The sequence below is a fragment of the Ranitomeya variabilis genome, chromosome 2, assembly GCF_051348905.1.
Source record: "Ranitomeya variabilis isolate aRanVar5 chromosome 2, aRanVar5.hap1, whole genome shotgun sequence".
NCBI classification, from domain to species: domain Eukaryota; kingdom Metazoa; phylum Chordata; class Amphibia; order Anura; family Dendrobatidae; genus Ranitomeya; species Ranitomeya variabilis.
The window spans coordinates 245,254,823-245,273,517 of NC_135233.1; the positions used below are offsets into that span (position 1 = coordinate 245,254,823).

At 46.1% G+C, this 18,695-nt stretch overlaps 2 protein-coding genes across 24 annotated transcripts in view; both read left to right on the forward strand.

Moving 5' to 3' along the window:
* Positions 1-18,695, forward strand: part of DNM1 (dynamin 1) — a 214,887-nt gene that overhangs the window by 37,601 nt on the left and 158,591 nt on the right. The gene's annotated exons all lie outside the window — the stretch shown is intronic.
* LOC143809301 (uncharacterized) lies at positions 3,951-5,763 on the forward strand. 2 transcript variants are annotated; one of them, XM_077292398.1, is made up of 3 exons: positions 3,951-4,109; positions 4,645-4,795; positions 5,000-5,763. In XM_077292398.1, the coding sequence occupies exons 1-3, from the start codon at positions 4,093-4,095 to the stop codon at positions 5,231-5,233; spliced, it is 402 nt and encodes a 133-aa protein (XP_077148513.1). In that variant the 5' UTR covers positions 3,951-4,092; the 3' UTR covers positions 5,234-5,763. The 2 variants fall into 2 exon arrangements, with proteins under 2 accessions (XP_077148513.1, XP_077148512.1); XM_077292397.1 differs by having other exon boundaries at positions 4,645-5,763.

Sequence of the window (18,695 nt, forward strand, 5' to 3'; positions counted from 1 at the left end):
TGGGCAACCGCCACCAGCTAGCCCACCTAAGTTGCCCCCATTCAGATTTAATGGTGATCGCGACAAATTTCGTGGCTTTGTGAATCAATGTATGCTATATTTTGATGTGCATGCTGACCGTTTTCCTAATGATAGATCCAAAGTATTGTGTGTAATAATGCTGCTAACCGCACGAGCACTCACCTGGGCGAATCCGATGATTGAGTCTCGTGACCCGCGGTTAAATAATTTGGACGATTTTTTTGGCCGTTATGGCATTAATGTTTGATGACCCTAATCGCCGTGCAACCGCTGAATCTGCTTTATTGTCTTTACGCCAGGCTAAACGTTCTGTTATTGAGTATGCTACTGAATTCAGGAGATTAGCGGTAGATACTAATTGGGACAGTTATGCACAATTACCTATTTTTAAAAGGGGTCTGTCTAGCATTGTAAAGGATGAACTAGCTCGCTCTGAATCAACACAAGAGCTAGAAACATTTATACAGCATTGTGTGCGCATTGACATTCGCCTTACTGAGCGTAGGCAGGAGAAGTTTGCTGCATATAACCGTATTTCTAACTTTTCCCTTCCTTCCAAAGAGCCTGCAGGTATAACATCTCGATAGGTAGAGGAGGTGCCCATGCAAATTGATTCTGTTCAGAGGCGCGAGAGTAATGAGCGCCGGGAGCATCGCCTTCGAGAAAGTCTATGTTTCTACTGCGGCCAGTCTGACCACTTTCTAATCAACTGTCCCAAGTGTCCTAAGCGGCCTAACAAGGTGCTAGCAGCAGTAGGGGAGTATGACAACTATGATGATGAATCTGACATCTCTGAATGTAGCCTGCCTTTAAACGCTGTATTCCATTCACTTTCTATGACTTCACAAGCCAAGGAGCTAAATGAAAAGAACTCTCACTGTTCTCTCCCAATTAAGATCCTGTGTACAGGACAGTGGATTTCCAGTGCAGCTATGATTGACTCTGGTGCAGGTGACAATTTTATGGATATCGCATTTGCCAAGGAACATGGTATTTAATTTCAGCAAAGAGCCTCTCCAATTACCATGGAAACAGTGGATGGGTCACCTTTAATCTCCGGGCCTGTGGATCAGGAGACCGCACCCCTTGAGATTTTGTTGGAGCCTACCGTATTTTTTGGCATATAAGACGCACTTTTTCCCCCCAAAAAAAGGGGGGAAAATGGGGGGTGCGTCTTATATTCGCAATGCAGGCTTACCGTGTACCGTGGCGGCAGAGGTGCGGTGGCAGAGGTGCGGCGGCAGAGGTGTGGAGATGAGGAGGCGCAGTGAGAGGGGTCCCTTTCCCCGGTGAGGTGATGCAGCAGCCCGGTAATGCAGCAGAACCGGGTGAATCCTGTTGTTATCGGTGCCCGCGGCCATCTTCCTGAGGCCGCGCGTGCGCAGATGGAGGTCTCTGCTGCCCGGGGCTTCAGGAAAATGGCCGCGGGATGCCGCGTGTGCGCAGATGGGGATCGCGGCGGCCATTTTCCTGAAGCCCCGGGCAGCGGAGCTCCATCTGCGAACGCGCGGCCTCAGGAAGATGGCCGCGCGCACCGATAACAACAGGATTCACCCGGCTCTGCTGCATTACCGGGGCTGCTGCATCACCTCACCGGGGAAAGGGACCCCGCTCACTGCGCCTCCTCATCTCCACACCTCTGCCACCGCGGTAACAACAGGATTCACCCGGCTCTGCTGTATTACTGGGGCTGCTGCATCACCTCACCAGGGAAAGGGACCCCGCTCACTGCGCCTCCTCGTCTCCACACCTCTGCCACCGCGGTAACAACAGGATTCACCCGGCTCTGCTGCATTACCGGGCTGCTGCATCACCTCGCCGGGGAAAGGGACCCCTCTCACGCCATACCTCTCACTGTGCCTCCTCATCCCAGCACCTCTGTCGGTAACCACTGCTGCCACCCTCCCATGGACACCAGGCCGTGGCGTCGCCCACCTAAGCAGGAAGGGACCCTGCTCAGGTGCACGCCGTACCGCCTCACCCCACCTCTGCCGACACCATGCCTCCTGTGACCCTGCTCTGCCACCACCAGCCCACAGGTAAGATACTGTAAATTCGGACAATAAGACGGACCCCCATCTTATAAAAAAATCTTTTTTTCTGCAATTTTCACCCCAAATTTGGGGTGCGTCTTATGGTCCGGTGCGTCTTATATGCCGAAAAATACGGTAATCATCAAGAGCAACTCTCTTTCTTGTTAATTTCTTCTCCTCATTTTCCTGTGATTTTAGGCATCCCTTGGCTGCGTTCTCAGAATCTAACTATCAACTGGGAGACAAAGGAGATTATCTTTCCAACTAGGAGCAACTCAGCATTAACTGAAGCTGTCCCCGAGTCCACAGCTACGGAACCACTGGTACAGGTATTTACTTTACCTTCAGCATATAAAGAGTTCTTTGACATCTGTGACAAGAAGAATGCAGATCAGCTTCCTCCACACAGGCATTATGACTGTCCCATTGAGTTGCATCCTGGGGCAGCTATTCCTTTTGGTAATTTATATTCTTTGGCGGCACCTGAGCTTCAAGCCTTAAAGGAGTATATTGATGAAAATCTGGCCAAAGGCTTCATACGTCCTTCTTCTTCATCAGCAAGGGCAACTATATTTTTTGTAAAGAAGAAGGATGGGTCCCTGAGACCCTGTGTGGACTATCGAGAGCTCAATAAGGTAACCATACGGAATCGTTACCCTTTGCCTCTGATTCCCGAATTACTGGAAAGAGTCCGCCATGCTAAGGTGTTCTCTAAACTGGATCTTCGTGGGGCTTATAATTTGGTGCGCATTCGTCCAGGGGATGAGGGGAAGACAGCATTCCGATGCCGATATGGACACTTTGAATATCTCGTGATGCCCTTCGGGCTTTGTAATGCCCCTGAAACGTTTCAACACCTTGCTAATGACATTTTCAGAGATTTGTTGGACCAGTTTGTGGTGATCTATTTGGACGATATTCTAATCTTTTCTGACTCTCTACAGGAACATGAAGAACATGTCAAGGCTGTTTTAAGACGTCTGAAAGAGAACCATCTGTATATCAAGCCGGAGAAATGCGAGTTCCATCATTCTGAGATACAGTTCTTAGGTTATATCATCTCTCCCCAGGGGCTGAACATGGAATCTGGTAAGATTCAGGCTATCCTTGACTGGCCAGTACCCAAGAACGTTAAGGAGGTGCAACGTTTTATTGGTTTTGCAAATTTCTACAGACGTTTTATTCAAAATTTTTCTGATATTGTCTGTCCCATTACTTCCTTGACAAAGAAGGAAAAGCCCTTTAAGTGGTCATCACAGGCTCAAGAAGCTTTTGATCGGCTTCAGATTTGTTTCACATCAGCACCGCTGTTGATACACCCAGATCCAACACTTTCTTTCATTGTGGAGGTGGACGCTTCTGATAATGCTTTGGGGGCTATTCTCTCCCAAAGAACTGGAGAGAAGGGTCTGCTACATCCTTGTGATTTCTTTTCCCATAGACTAACCTCACCAGAGAAGAATTATGATGTGGGAGACAAGGAATTGCTGGCTATTATTGCGGCTTTCAAGGAATCGAGACATCATCTGCAAGGAGCTGCACAACAGATCGTAGTGCTTACTGACCATCGCAATTTAGAGTTCCTCAGATCCACTAGATGTCTTTCTCCTCGTCAGGCTCGTCAGGCTCGTTGGGATTTATATTTAAATCAATTTAATTTTGTGTTCTCGTAATGGGAAGGCTGATGTTTTATCCCGAATCCATGCTGCGGATTCCGTACCTGGAGCCCCGTCCAAGACCATTCTATCTGATGCCAATTTCATCGGAGTTATCCACGATCAGGACTTGTGGAAGAAGTGCAGGGAGGCGTATGACGGTGATGTATTTCTGGCCAACCCACCTGTTGATATTAATCTTGTCTTTAAGGGTGGCATGTGGTTCAGAGATTGACGTATCTATGTCCCTGAGGCCGTCCGTCTGCAGATCCTCAAGTTGGTACATGACTCCAAGTTGGCTGGTCACAGGGGGGTACAGAAGACACAAGAGTTCCTAAGCCGATTTTTCTGGTGGCCAACTTGCCTGAAGGATACTAAGGACTATGTTCTCTCTTGCGAGGTATGTGCTCGTTACAAGACTCCTCGTGTGGCACCTACGGGTCTCCTGCAACCGTTACCTGTTCCGTCCCGACCTTGGGGATCTATATCAATGGACTTTATTGTGGAGCTGCCTACATCGGGGGGCATGAATATGATCATGGTAGTAATTGATCGCCTGACTAAAGCCGCTCATTTTGTTCCATGCACCGGCCTCCCCTCAGCTAAGGATACAGTGAACTTGGTTATTCAGAATGTCTTCCGGCTGCATGGGGTCCCGGATGAGATCATCTCTGACCGTGGCGTACAGTTCACTTCAAGATTCTGGAAGGGGTTTTGCTCTGCACTCAATATTAATGTCTGTCTCTCTTCCGCTTACCATCCTCAGACAAATGGTCAGACTGAGCATACCAACCAGACGTTGGAACAATATCTAAGATGCTATGTTAGCCATCTCCAAGATGATTGGTTGGAATTAATTTTCATACAACAATTCTCAGAGCGCCTCCACTAAGTTCACTCCTTTCTTTGCCTTATCATCCATGTATCTTACCTAGGTCTCCGATTAATTCTCCGGTTCCAGCAGTTGAGGAAAGGCTGACTGAGATGAGGCAAAATCTGGAGGTTCTGAAGGAATCCCTGACCACGGCTCAAGAACGTTATAAGAGATCGGCTGATAGATTCCGTAAACCTGCACCCATGTTCAAGGTAGGAGATTCCGTGTGGTTATCAACTAAGAATCTGAAGTTAAATGTTCCTTCACAAAAACTTGGACAGAAATTCATTGGCCCTTTCAAGATCAACGGTATTGTGAGCTCTGTGGCCTGCCGGCTGAAGCTGCCTAGGACTATGAAGGTACACCCAGTTTTTCATGTATCTTTACTAAAGCCTGTATCTCCTAATACCTTCCAGGGACATGTTGTGCTACCTCCGCAGCCTGTGGTGATTGATGGGCAAGAACAATTTGTGGTGGAGGAAATTATTGATTCCAGGATTCGCAGGAATCGGCTCCAATATCTTATAAGATGGCAGGGATATCCCCCTGAGGAAGACTCTTGGGAACCTGTGGAAAACATCAGTGCCCAACAGAAGATCTCTTGTTTTCATCAAAGATTCCCTGAGAAACCAAGTCCAGGATCGTCCTGAGGCCGCTTCTAAGGAGGGAGTAATGTCAGGACTCTGAACATTTTGATTACCTTTTGTGCATTACTGCCCTATTCCACGATGGCGTCTTTGGTCTCATGTGCACTGTGTCTTCCTGCTATATAACTCCACCCCAGCCTTTAGTCTGTGCTAGAGTATTCTGCCTTGCATCCAGCTCCTGATGACTCCCTGGCTTTGCACCTGCACCTACTCCTGTGAACCTGTGTGGAGATCCTGCTACTCAGCTCTGAGTTTCTGCTGCATACATCGGTTTCCAGTAATCCTCCATCTGGCTGCTTGTGTTTGTTTCCATCTGCATTTGCTGGACATGTAAGCCGTTGCTGCTCTACTTAAACCTGAGACTTTTACCCAGGCCTCCCTGGTTGTGCTAAGATATTATTTGAACTGCCTTATAAGCATATCTATCTGTGTTTGGACTACCAAGGACTTATTCGTGTCAAGTATCCTCAAGAATAATTGTGCTTCATAGACTTTCTGCGTGATTGCATTTTCCTCTGAAGTTTCCTATAGACTGTTAAAGGGCCACTGTCACCCCCCTCCAGCCGTTATAAACTAAAAGAGCCACCTTGTGCAGCAGTAATGCTGCAGTCTAACAAGGTGGCTCTTTTAGTTTTTGATTCAGTTATTCCCTCAATAAAGCGTTTTAAAATTTGTACAAAATAACCTGTCCTTAGACCTGGAGGCGGTCCGAAGCTTCCTCGGTGAATCTCCCAACGGCCGTCACTCTTCTCTTCTGGGGATGTGGTCGCCGCCCCCTGCACGCTGTTTCTTCTTAAATCCGGCGCCTGCGCTGTGCGTGCCTGCCTGTGACAGGCGCAGTCTTCATTGTCCGTCATAGGTCAGATGCAGGGTGCCTGACTGCGCCTGTGCCGGCAGTGCGGCCACCCTGTTGCTGAATCCCCGCCCCGCACTGTGTTATTCATTATGCACAGTGTGGGGCTGGGGTTCCTGGGCATGCGCACTGCGCTTTTCAGACGCTCCCCCGGTCCCCCGCCTTCCAGCGTTGCCGTAATATACAGGTTTCCTTGCCAGCATTTGGAATGAAGCAGCCGCAAATAACAACGCTGGAAGGCGGGGGAGCTGGGGGAGCGTCTCAGACGCTCCCCCAGCTCCCCCGCCTTCCAGCGTTGTTATTTGCGGCTGCTTCATTCCAAATGCTGGCAAGGAAACCTGTATATTACGGCAACGCTGGAAGGCGGGGGACCGGGGGAGCGTCTGAAAAGCGCAGTGCGCATGCCCAGGAACCCCAGCCCCACACTGTGCATAATGAATAACACAGTGCGGGGCGGGGATTCAGCAACAGGGTGGCCGCACTGCCGGCACAGGCGCAGTCAGGCACCCTGCATCTGACCTATGACGGACAATGAAGACTGCGCCTGTCACAGGCAGGCACGCACAGCGCAGGCGCCGGATTTAAGAAGAAACAGCGTGCAGGGGGCGGCGACCACATCCCCAGAAGAGAAGAGTGACGGCCGTTGGGAGATTCACCGAGGAAGCTTCGGACCGCCTCCAGGTCTAAGGACAGGTTATTTTGTACAAATTTTAAAACGCTTTATTGAGGGAATAACTGAATCAAAAACTAAAAGAGCCACCTTGTTAGACTGCAGCATTACTGCTGCACAAGGTGGCTCTTTTAGTTTATAACGGCTGGAGGGGGTGACAGTGGCCCTTTAAGCTGCGTTTAATATTTACACCAAGTGTTGTGGACTTGAGTTTCTCTCTGCACCTGTTTGAATCACCGTGTGATAATATAGACTTTACCACTTATAAAACTGTGTCCTGTAGTTGTCTTGTTCCATGCAAAGAGTCTCCTGAGTTATCCCTTATAATCTTTACAGGGGTTGGCTACAGTCCCATGGAGCTTAAATTTCTGAATAATATGTGCAATTGTAGTCACAAGAACATCAAGCTGCTTGGAGATGGTCTTATAACATTTACCTTTAACATGTTTGTCTACAATTTTCTTTCTAATCTCCTGAGACTACTCTTTCCTTTGCTTCCTCTGGTCCATGTTGAGTGTGATACACACCATGTCACCAAACAGCACAGTGAGTATCTGTAGCCCTATATACAGGCCACTCACTGATTCCAAGAGTGTAGACACCTGTGATGCTAATTAGTGGACACACCGTGATTTAACATGTCCCTTTTGTTACATTATTTTCAGGGGTACCATCATTTGTGTTCAGGCCTATTTCATGAGTTTTATTTAATTCTGTGGAAGCATGGCTGAAAAGCAATGTCTGACTTTCATTTATTCATTTTCATAGATCTTTTATTTCGTATTACTTTTGCCAGATTCAAGTTATTTATGTGACCATTGTGGGTTTTTCCTGTCATTAAACAAGGGGTACCAACAATTTTGACCATGTGTATATATAGTGTATACAGCGGGGTCTAGTAATGTATATACACAGCGGGGTCTAGTAATGTATATAATGTATACAGTGAGGTCTAGTAATATATGTACACAGCGGGGTCTAGTAATGTATATAATGTATACAGTTAGGTCTAGTAATATATATACACAGCGGGGTCTAGTAATGTATATAATGTATACAGTGAGGTCTAGTAATATATATACACAGCGGGGTCTAGTAATGTATATAATGTATACAGCGGGGTCTAGTAATATATATACACAGCGGGGTCTAGTAATGTATATAATGTATACAGCAAGGTCTAGTTATGTATACAGTGCATACAGCGGGGTCTTTTAATGTATAGTGAGTACGGAAAGTATTCAGACCCCTTAAAATTTTTCCCTCTGTTTCATTGCAGCCATTTTGAAAATTCAATAAAGTTCATTTTTTTTCTCATTAACGCCTTTCTGCCATCTGACGTACTATCCCGTTGAGGTGATCTGGGACTTAATTCCCAGGGACGGGATACGTCATAGGCGATCGGCCGCGCTCAGGGGGGAAGCGCGGCCGCTCGCCGCCAGGTGTCAGCTCATTATTACAGCTGACATCCGGCACTATGTGCCAGGAGCGGTCACGGACCACTCTCGGCACATTAACCCCCGGAACACTGCGATCAAACATGATCGCAGCGTTCTGGAGGCATAGGGAAGCATCGTGCAGGTGTGGGGGCTCCCTGCGTACTTCCCTAAGACCCTCGGAACAACGCGATGTGATCGCGTTGTTCCGAGCGTCTCCTCCCTGCAGCCCAGGATCCAAAATGTCCGCGGGGCTCCTTCCGAGTCCTGTAGAGAGGTGGTTTGTCAGTGCCTGCTTAAGAGCAGGCGCCAGCAAGCCTGCAGCACTGCCTGTCAGATCGCTGATCTGACACAGTGCTGTGCAAAGTGTCAGATCAGCGATCTGACACTATAACATGATGTCCCACCCTGGGACAAAGTAAAAAAGTAAAAAAAAAGATATTATCATGTGTAAAAAAAAACAAAACAAAAAAAACAAATAAATAATAAAATATATATATATATATTGTTCCAATAAATACTTTCTCTAAATTAAAAAAAACAATAAAAGTACACATATTTAGTATCGACGCGTCCGTAACGACCCATCCTATAAAACTGTCCCACTAGTTAACCCCTTCAGTGAACACCGTAAAAAAAAAAAACGAGGCAAAAAACAACCCTTTTTTATCATACCGCCGAACAAAAAATGAAATAACACGCGATCAAAAAGACGGATATAAACATGGTACTGCTGAAAAAATAGTCTTTATCGTATAAAAGCGGCAAAACATAAAAAAAGATATAAATGAGATATCGCTGTAATCGTACTGACTCGAAGAATAAAACTGCTTTATCAATTTTTACCAAACGCGGAACGGTATAAACACTGTTGTGAATTTACCTTTTGGCTCCCTCTAGTGGTTACTAGTGATTTGACTCTGGGTATGTCATTCATCCCTTGTATGCTCACCTGGGTCGTTAGGTCAGGGGTGTTGCTATATAAGCTCCCTGGACCTTCAGTTCAATGCCTGGCAACGTTGTAATCAGAGCTAATCTGTTGTGCTCTTGTCTACTGATCCTGGTTCCTGCTAAATTAAGCTAAGTCTGCTTTCTTGCTTTTTGCTATTTGTTTTTGTTTGCATTTTTGTCCAGCTTGTACATAATCTGTATCCTATCCTTGCTGGAAGCTCTAGGGAGGCTGGAGTTCTCCCCCCGGGCCGTTAAACGGTTCGGGGGTTCTTGTATCTCCAGTGTGGAATTTTGTTAGGGTTTTTGTTGACCATATAAGTTATCTTACTACATTCTGCTATTAGTAAGTGGGCCTCTCTTTGCTAAACCTAGTTCATCTCTGTGTTTGTCATTTCCTCTTACCTCACCGTTATTATTTGTGGGGGGCTTGTATCCGACTTTTGGGGTCTATTCTCTGGAGGCAAGAGAGGTCTTTGTTTTCCTCTTCTAGGGGTAGTTAGTCCTCCGGCTGGCGCGAGACATCTAGCGACCAACGTAGGCATGTTCCCCGGCTACTTCTAGTGTTGGCGTTAGGAGTAGTTATATGGTCAACCCAGTTACCACTGCCCTATGAGCTGGATTTTTGTACGTCGCAGACTTACTTGTTCCTCTGAGACCCTCGCCATTGGGGTCATAACAGTTTGCCAGGCCAATATTAAATGTTAAATGCATTGCAGAAGCGGGATTATAAGAAAGAAAGTTCTGAGTTTTTTTTTCTCTCTCTCATTTTTTTTTCTTGTCCCCTTTACCTCTGAGTGGCTTGTGTTTGCTGCAGACATGAATGTCCAGACCTTGATTACAAGTGTGGATCAGCTTGCTGCTTGTGTGCAGGGCATACAAGATTATGTTATCAGAAATCCTATGTCAGAACCTAAGATACCGATTCCTGAACCGTTTTCCGGAGACCGATTTAAATTTAGAAATTTCAGGAATAATTGTAAATTGTTTTTGTCCCTGAAACCCTGTTCATCTGGAGACTCCGCTCAGCAAGTAAAAATTGTTATTTCTTTTTTACGGGGCGACCCTCAGGATTGGGCTTTCTCGCTGGCGCCAGGAGATCCGGCATTGGCTGACATTGATGCGTTTTTTCTGGCGCTTGGTTTGCTTTATGAGGAACCCAATCTTGAGATTCAGGCAGAAAAAGCCTTGCTGGCGATGTCTCAGGGCCAGGACGAGGCTGAAGTGTATTGCCAAAAATTTCGGAAATGGTCCGTGCTGACCCAGTGGAACGAGTGTGCATTGGCTGCAAATTTTAGAAATGGCCTTTCTGAAGCCATTAAGAATGTGATGGTGGGTTTTCCCATTCCCACAGGTCTGAATGATTCTATGGCCCTGGCTATTCAAATCGACCGGCGGTTGCGGGAGCGCAAGACCGCAAATTCCCTCATGGTGTTGTCTGAACAGGCACCTGATTTAATGCAATGTGATAGAATCCTGACTAGAAATGAGCGGAAAATTCATAGACGCCAGAATGGCTTGTGTTACTACTGTGGTGATTCTACACATGTTATCTCAGCATGCTCTAAACGTCTTACTAAGGTTGTTAGTCCGGTCGCCATTGGTAATTTGCAACCTAAGTTTATTCTATCTGTAACTTTGATTTGCTCACTGTCATCGTATCCTGTCATGGCGTTTGTGGACTCAGGTGCTGCCCTGAGCCTTATGGATCTGTCATTTGCCAAGCGCTGCGGATTTGTTCTTGAGCCATTGGAAAATCCTATCCCTCTTAGGGGTATTGATTCTACGCCATTGGCAAAAAATAAACCGCAGTTTTGGACACAGGTTACCATGTGCATGACTCCCGAACATCGGGAGGTAATACGTTTTCTTGTTCTGCATAAAATGCATGATTTGGTTGTTTTGGGTTTGCCATGGTTACAGACCCATAACCCAGTCTTGGACTGGAAGGCTATGTCAGTGTCAAGTTGGGGCTGCCATGGAATTCATGGAGATTCCCTGCCCTTGTCTATTGCTTCTTCTACGCCTTCGGAAGTTCCGGCGTATTTGTCTGATTATCAGGATGTCTTCAGCGAGTCTAAGTCCAGTGCACTGCCTCCTCATAGGGAATGTGACTGTGCAATAGATTTGATTCCTGGCAGTAAGTTTCCTAAGGGGAGACTGTTTAATCTGTCGGTACCTGAACATACCGCGATGCGTTCATATATCAAGGAGTCTCTTGAGAAGGGGCATATCCGTCCTTCTTCTTCCCCTCTTGGTGCGGGATGCTTTTTTGTGGCCAAAAAGGACGGATCTTTGAGGCCTTGTATTGACTATCGGCTTTTAAATAAGATCACTGTCAAATTTCAGTATCCTTTGCCGCTGTTGTCAGATTTGTTTGCCCGGATTAAAGGTGCCAAGTGGTTCACCAAGATAGACCTTCGTGGTGCGTACAACCTTGTGCGCATTAGGCAGGGCGATGAATGGAAAACCGCATTCAATACGCCTGAAGGTCATTTTGAGTACTTGGTGATGCCATTTGGGCTCTCTAATGCCCCTTCAGTTTTTCAGTCCTTCATGCATGACATTTTCCGGAAGTATCTGGATAAATTTTTGATTGTTTATCTGGATGATATTCTGTTTTTTTCTGATGATTGGGACTCGCATGTGGAGCAGGTCAGGATGGTTTTTGAGATTCTGCGTGAAAATTCTTTGTTTGTAAAAGGCTCAAAGTGTCTCTTTGGTGTACAGAAGGTTCCCTTTTTGGGGTTCATTTTTTCCTCTTCTGCTGTGGAGATGGATCCAGTCAAGGTCCGAGCTATTCATGATTGGACTCAACCCTCGTCAGTTAAGAGTCTTCAGAAGTTCTTGGGTTTTGCTAACTTCTACCGTCGGTTTATCGCAAATTTCTCTAGCGTTGTTAAACCGCTGACGGATATGACCAAGAAAGGCTCTGATGTAGCTAACTGGGCTCCTGCTGCCGTGGAGGCTTTCCAGGAGTTGAAACGCCGAATTACTTCGGCGCCTGTTTTGTGCCAGCCTGACGTCTCACTTCCCTTTCAGGTTGAGGTGGATGCTTCGGAGATTGGGGCAGGGGCCGTTTTGTCGCAGAGAGGCCCTGGTTGCTCTACTATGAGGCCTTGTGCCTTTTTCTCTAGGAAGTTTTCGCCGGCAGAGCGAAATTATGATGTGGGCAATCGGGAGTTGTTGGCCATGAAGTGGGCATTTGAGGAGTGGCGTCATTGGCTCGAGGGTGCTAAGCATCGTGTGGTGGTCTTGACTGATCACAAAAATCTGATGTATCTCGAGTCTGCTAAACGCCTGAATCCTAGACAGGCCCGCTGGTCATTGTTTTTCTCCCGTTTTGACTTTGTGGTCTCGTATTTACCAGGTTCTAAGAATGTGAAGGCCGATGCTCTGTCTAGGAGCTTTGTGCCTGATGCTCCTGGAGTCGCTGAACCTGTGGGTATTCTTAAGGAAGGAGTTATCGTGTCTGCTATTTCTCCAGATCTGCGACGTGTGTTGCAGAGATTTCAGGCTGGTAGGCCTGACTCTTGTCCACCTGACAGATTGTTTGTGCCTGCTAGATGGACCAGCAGAGTCATTTCCGAGGTTCATTCCTCGGTGTTGGCAGGGCACCCGGGAATTTTTGGCACCAGAGATCTGGTGGCCAGGTCCTTTTGGTGGCCTTCCTTGTCTAGGGATGTGCGGTCATTTGTGCAGTCCTGTGGTACTTGTGCCCGAGCTAAGCCTTGTTGCTCTCGTGCCAGCGGGTTGCTCTTGCCCTTGCCTGTCCCGAAGAGACCTTGGACACACATCTCTATGGATTTCATTTCGGATCTTCCGGTGTCTCAGGGCATGTCTGTCATCTGGGTGATATGTGATCGTTTCTCCAAGATGGTCCATCTGGTTCCTTTGCCTAAGCTGCCTTCCTCTTCTGATCTGGTTCCTGTGTTCTTCCAGAACGTGGTTCGTTTGCACGGCATTCCTGAGAATATTGTGTCGGACAGAGGATCCCAGTTTGTTTCCAGGTTCTGGCGATCCTTTTGTGGTAAGATGGGCATTGATTTGTCGTTTTCGTCCGCTTTCCATCCCCAGACTAACGGACAAACGGAGCGAACTAATCAGACTCTGGAGGCTTATTTGAGGTGTTTTGTCTCTTCTGATCAGGATGATTGGGTGACCTTCTTGCCGTTGGCTGAATTTGCCCTTAATAATCGGGCTAGTTCCGCCACCTTGGTTTCGCCATTTTTCTGCAACTCTGGTTTCCATCCTCGTTTTTCCTCGGGACATGTGGAGCCTTCTGACTGTCCTGGGGTGGATTCCGTGGTGGATAGGTTGCAGCGGATCTGGAGTCATGTGGTGGACAACTTGAAGTTGTCACAGGAGAAGGCTCAGCGTTTTGCCAACCGCCGCCGCGGTGTGGGTCCCCGACTTCGCGTTGGGGATTTGGTATGGCTGTCTTCTCGATTTGTTCCTATGAAGGTCTCCTCTCCCAAATTTAAGCCTCGCTTCATTGGTCCTTACAAGATATTGGAAATCATTAATCCTGTATCCTTTCGCCTGGATCTTCCGGTGTCGTTTGCCATTCACAACGTATTTCATAGGTCCTTGTTGCGGCGGTACGTTGTGCCTGTGGTTCCTTCTGCTGAGCCTCCTGCTCCGGTGTTGGTTGAGGGCGAGTTGGAGTACGTGGTGGAGAAGATCTTAGATTCTCGTCTCTCCAGGCGGAGGCTTCAGTACCTGGTCAAGTGGAAGGGCTATGGTCAGGAGGATAATTCCTGGGTGGTCGCCTCTGATGTACATGCGGCCGATTTAGTTCGTGCCTTTCACGCCGCTCATCCTGATCGCCCTGGTGGTCTTGGTGAGGGTTCGGTGACCCCTCACTAAGGGGGGGGTACTGTTGTGAATTTACCTTTTGGCTCCCTCTAGTGGTTACTAGTGATTTGACTCTGGGTATGTCATTCATCCCTTGTATGCTCACCTGGGTCGTTAGGTCAGGGGTGTTGCTATATAAGCTCCCTGGACCTTCAGTTCAATGCCTGGCAACGTTGTAATCAGAGCTAATCTGTTGTGCTCTTGTCTACTGATCCTGGTTCCTGCTAAATTAAGCTAAGTCTGTTTTCTTGCTTTTTGCTATTTGTTTTTGTTTGCATTTTTGTCCAGCTTGTACATAATCTGTATCCTATCCTTGCTGGAAGCTCTAGGGAGGCTGGAGTTCTCCCCCCGGGCCGTTAGACGGTTCGGGGGTTCTTGTATCTCCAGTGTGGAATTTTGTTAGGGTTTTTGTTGACCATATAAGTTATCTTACTACATTCTGCTATTAGTAAGTGGGCCTCTCTTTGCTAAACCTAGTTCATCTCTGTGTTTGTCATTTCCTCTTACCTCACCATTATTATTTGTGGGGGGCTTGTATCCGACTTTTGGGGTCTATTCTCTGGAGGCAAGAGAGGTCTTTGTTTTCCTCTTCTAGGGGTAGTTAGTCCTCCGGCTGGCGCGAGACATCTAGCGACCAACGTAGGCATGTTCCCCGGCTACTTCTAGTGTTGGCGTTAGGAGTAGTTATATGGTCAACCCAGTTACCACTGCCCTATGAGCTGGATTTTTGTCGCAGACTTACTTGTTCCTCTGAGACCCTCGCCATTTGGGTCATAACAAAACACCCCCCCAAAAGAAATTCATGAATAGATGGTTTTTGGTCATTCTGCCTCACAAAAATTGGAATAAAAAGCAATCAAAAAATGTCACGTGCCCGAAAATGGTACCAATAAAAACGTCAACTCGTCCCGCAAAAAAGCAAGACCTCACGTGACTCTGTGGACCAAAATATGGAAAAATTATAGCTCTCAAAATGTGGAGACGGAAAAACTATTTTTTGAAATAAAAAGCCGCTAAAAAAAACGCTATAAATAGTAAATCAAACCCCCCTTCATCACCCCCTTAGTTAGGGAAAATAATAAATAAAATTTTTTTATTTTATTTATTTCCATTTTCCCATTAGGCTTAGGGTTGGGGATAAAGTTAGGGTTAGGGCTACAGTTAGGGTTGGGCCTACAGTTAGGGTTGGGGCTAAAGTTAGGGTTAGGGTTGGGGCTAAAGTTAGGGTTAGGATTACCTTTACGTTTGGGATTAGGGTTGGGATTAGGGTTAAGGGGGTGTCAGTTGTAGGGGTGTGGTTAGGGTTATGGTAGGAATTAGGGTTAGGGGTGTGGTTAGGGTTGGGATTAGAGTTAGGGGTGTGTTGGGGTTAGGAGTGTGTTGGGGTTAGGGGTGTGGTTGGGATTAGGGTTAGGGGTGTGATCGGGTTAGGGGTGTGGTTAAGGTTATGGTTAGGGTTGGGATTAGGGATAGGGGTGTGTTTGGGTTAGGGTTTCAGTTAGAATTGGAGTGTTTACACTGTTTACGCACATCAGGGGATCTCCAAACGCAACATGGCGTCCGATCTCAATTCCAGCCAATTCTGTGTTGAAAAAGTAAAACAGCGCTCCTTCCCTTCCGAGCTCTTCCGTGCGCCCAAACAAGGGTTTACCCCAACATATAGTGTATCAGCGTACTCAGGACAATTTGGACAACAACTTTTGGGGTCCAATTTCTCTTGTTACCCTTGGGAAAATACAAAACTGGGAGCTAAAATATAATTTTTGTGGAAAAAAAAAGATTTTTTATTTTCATGGCTCTGCATTATAAACTGTAGTGAAACACTTGGGGGTTCAAAGTTCTCACAACACATCTAGATAAGTTCCTTAGGGGGTCTACTTTCCAAAATGGTGTCACTTGTGGGGGGTTTCCACTGTTTAGGCACATCAGGGGCTCGCCAAACGCGACATGGCGTCCTATCTCAATTCCAGTCAATTTTGCATTGAAAAGTCAAACGGCGCTCCTTCCTATCCGAGCTCTGCCATACACCCAAACAGTGGTTTACCCCCACATATGGGGTATCAGCGTACCCAGCACAAATTGAACAACAACTTTTGGGGTCCAATTTCTTCTGCTACCCTTGGGAAAATAAAAAATTGGGGGCAAAAATATCATTTTTATGAAAAAATATGATTTTTTATTTTTACGGCTCTGCATTATAAACTTCTGTGAAGCACATGGTGGATCAAAGTGCTCAACACACATCTAGATAAGTTCCTTAGTGGTCTACTTTCCAAAATGGTTTCACTTATGGGGGGTTTCAATGTTTAGGCACATCAGGGGCTCTCCAAACGCGACATGGCGTCCTATCTCAATTCCAGTCAATTTTGCACTGAAAAGTCAAACGACGCTCCTTCCCTTCCGAGCTCTGCCATGCACCCAAACAGTGGTTTACCCCCACATCAGCGTACTCAGGACAAATTGCGCCACAAGTTTTGGGGTCCAATTTCTACTGTTACCCTTGGGAAAATAAAAAACTTGGGGCGAAAAGATCATTTTTTATGAAAAAATATGATTTTTTATTTTTACGGCTCTACATCATAAACTTCTGTGAAGCACTTGGCTGGTCAAAGTGCTCAAAACGCATCTAGATAAATTCCTTAGGGGGTTTACTTTCCAAAATGGTGTCACTTGTGTTGGGTTTCAATGTTTAGGCACATCAGGGGCTCTCCAAACGCGACATGGCGTCCTATCTCAATTTCAGTCAATTTTGCATTGAAAAGTCAAACGGCACTCCTTCCCTTCCGAGCTCTGCCATGCACCCAAACAGTGGTTTACCCCCACATATGGGATATCAGCGTACTCAGGACAAATTGTACTTTTGGGGTCCAATTTCTCCTGTTACCCTTGGTAAAATAAAACCAATTGGAGCTAAATTATTTTTTTTGTGAAAAAAAAGTTAAATGTTCATTTTTTTTTTTTTAACATTCCAAAAATTCCTGTGAAACACCTGAAGGGTTAATAAACTTCTTGAATGTGCTTTTGAACACCTTTAGGGGTGCAGTTTTTAGAATGGTGTCACACTTGGGTATTTTCTATCATATAGACCCCTGAAAGTGACTTCAAATGTGATGTGGTCCCTAAAAAAATGGTGTTGTAAAAATTAGAAATTGCTGGTCAACTTTTAACCCTTATAACTCCCTAACAAAAAAAAAATGTTGGTTCCAAAATTGTGTTGATGTAAAGTAGACATGTGGGAAATGTTACTTATTAAGTATTTTGTGTGACATACAGTACAGACCAAAAGTTTGGACACCTCATTTAAAGATTTTTCTGTATTTTCATGACTATGAAAATTGTACATTCACACTGAAGGCATCAAAACTATGAATTAACACATGTGGAATTATATACTTAATAAAAAAAGTGTGAAACAACTGAAAATATGTCTTATATTTTAGGTTCTTCAAAGTAGCCACCTTTTGCTTTGATGACTACTTTGCACACTCTTGGCATTCTCTTGATGAGCTTCAAGAGGTAGTCACCGGGAATGGTTTTCACTTCACAGGTGTGCCCTGTCAGGTTTAATAAGTGGGATTTCTTGCCTTATAAATGGTGTTGGGACCATCTGTTGTGTTGAGCAGAAGTCTGGTGGATACACAGCTAGCTGATAGTCCTACTGAATAGAGTGTTAGAATTTGTATTATGGCAAGAAAAAAAGCAGCTAATAAAGAAAAATGAGTGGCCATCATTACTTTAAGAAATGAAGGTCAGTCAGTCCAAAAAATTTGTAAAACTTTGAAAGTGTTCCCAAGTGCAGTTGCAAAAACCATCAAGTGCTACAAAGAAACTGGCTCACATGAGGACCGTCCCAGGAAAGGAAGACCAAGAGTCATCTCTGCTTCTGAGGATAAGTTTATCCGAGTCACCAGCCTCAGAAATCGCAGGTTAACAGCAGCTCAGATTAGAGACCAGGTCAATGCCACACAGAGTTCTAGCAGCAGACACATCTCTACAACAACTGTTAAGAGGAGACTTTGTGCAGCAGGCCTTCATGGTAAAATAGCTGCTAGGAAACCACTGCTAAGGACAGGCAACAAGCAGAAGAGACTTGTTTGGGCTGAAGAACACAAGGAATGGACATTAGACCAGTGGAAATCTGTGCTTTGGTCTGATGAGTCCAAATTTGAAATCTTTGGTTCCAACCACCGTGTCTTTGTGCGACGTAGAAAAGGTGAACGGATGGACTCTACATGCCTGGCTCCCACTGTGAAGCATGGAGGAGGAGGAGGTGTGATGGTGTGGGGGTGCTTTGCTGGTGACACTGTTGGGGATTTATTCAAAATTGAAGGCATACTGAACCAGCATGGCTACCACAGCATCTTGCAGCGTCATGCTATTCCATCCGGTTTGCGTTTGGTTCGACCATCATTTATTTTTCAACAGGACAATGACCCCAAACACACCTCCAGGCTGTGTAAGGGCTATTTGACCAAGAAGGAGAGTGATGGGGTGCTACGCCGGATGACCTGGCCTCCACAGTCACCAGACCTGAACCCAGTCGAGATGGTTTGGGGTGAGCTGCACCACAGAGTGAAGGCAAAAGGGTCAACAAGTGCTAAGCATCTCTGGGAACTCCTTCAAGATTGTTGGAAGACCATTCCCGGTGACTACCTCTTGAAGCTCATCAAGAGTGTGCAAAGCAGTCATCAAAGCAAAAGG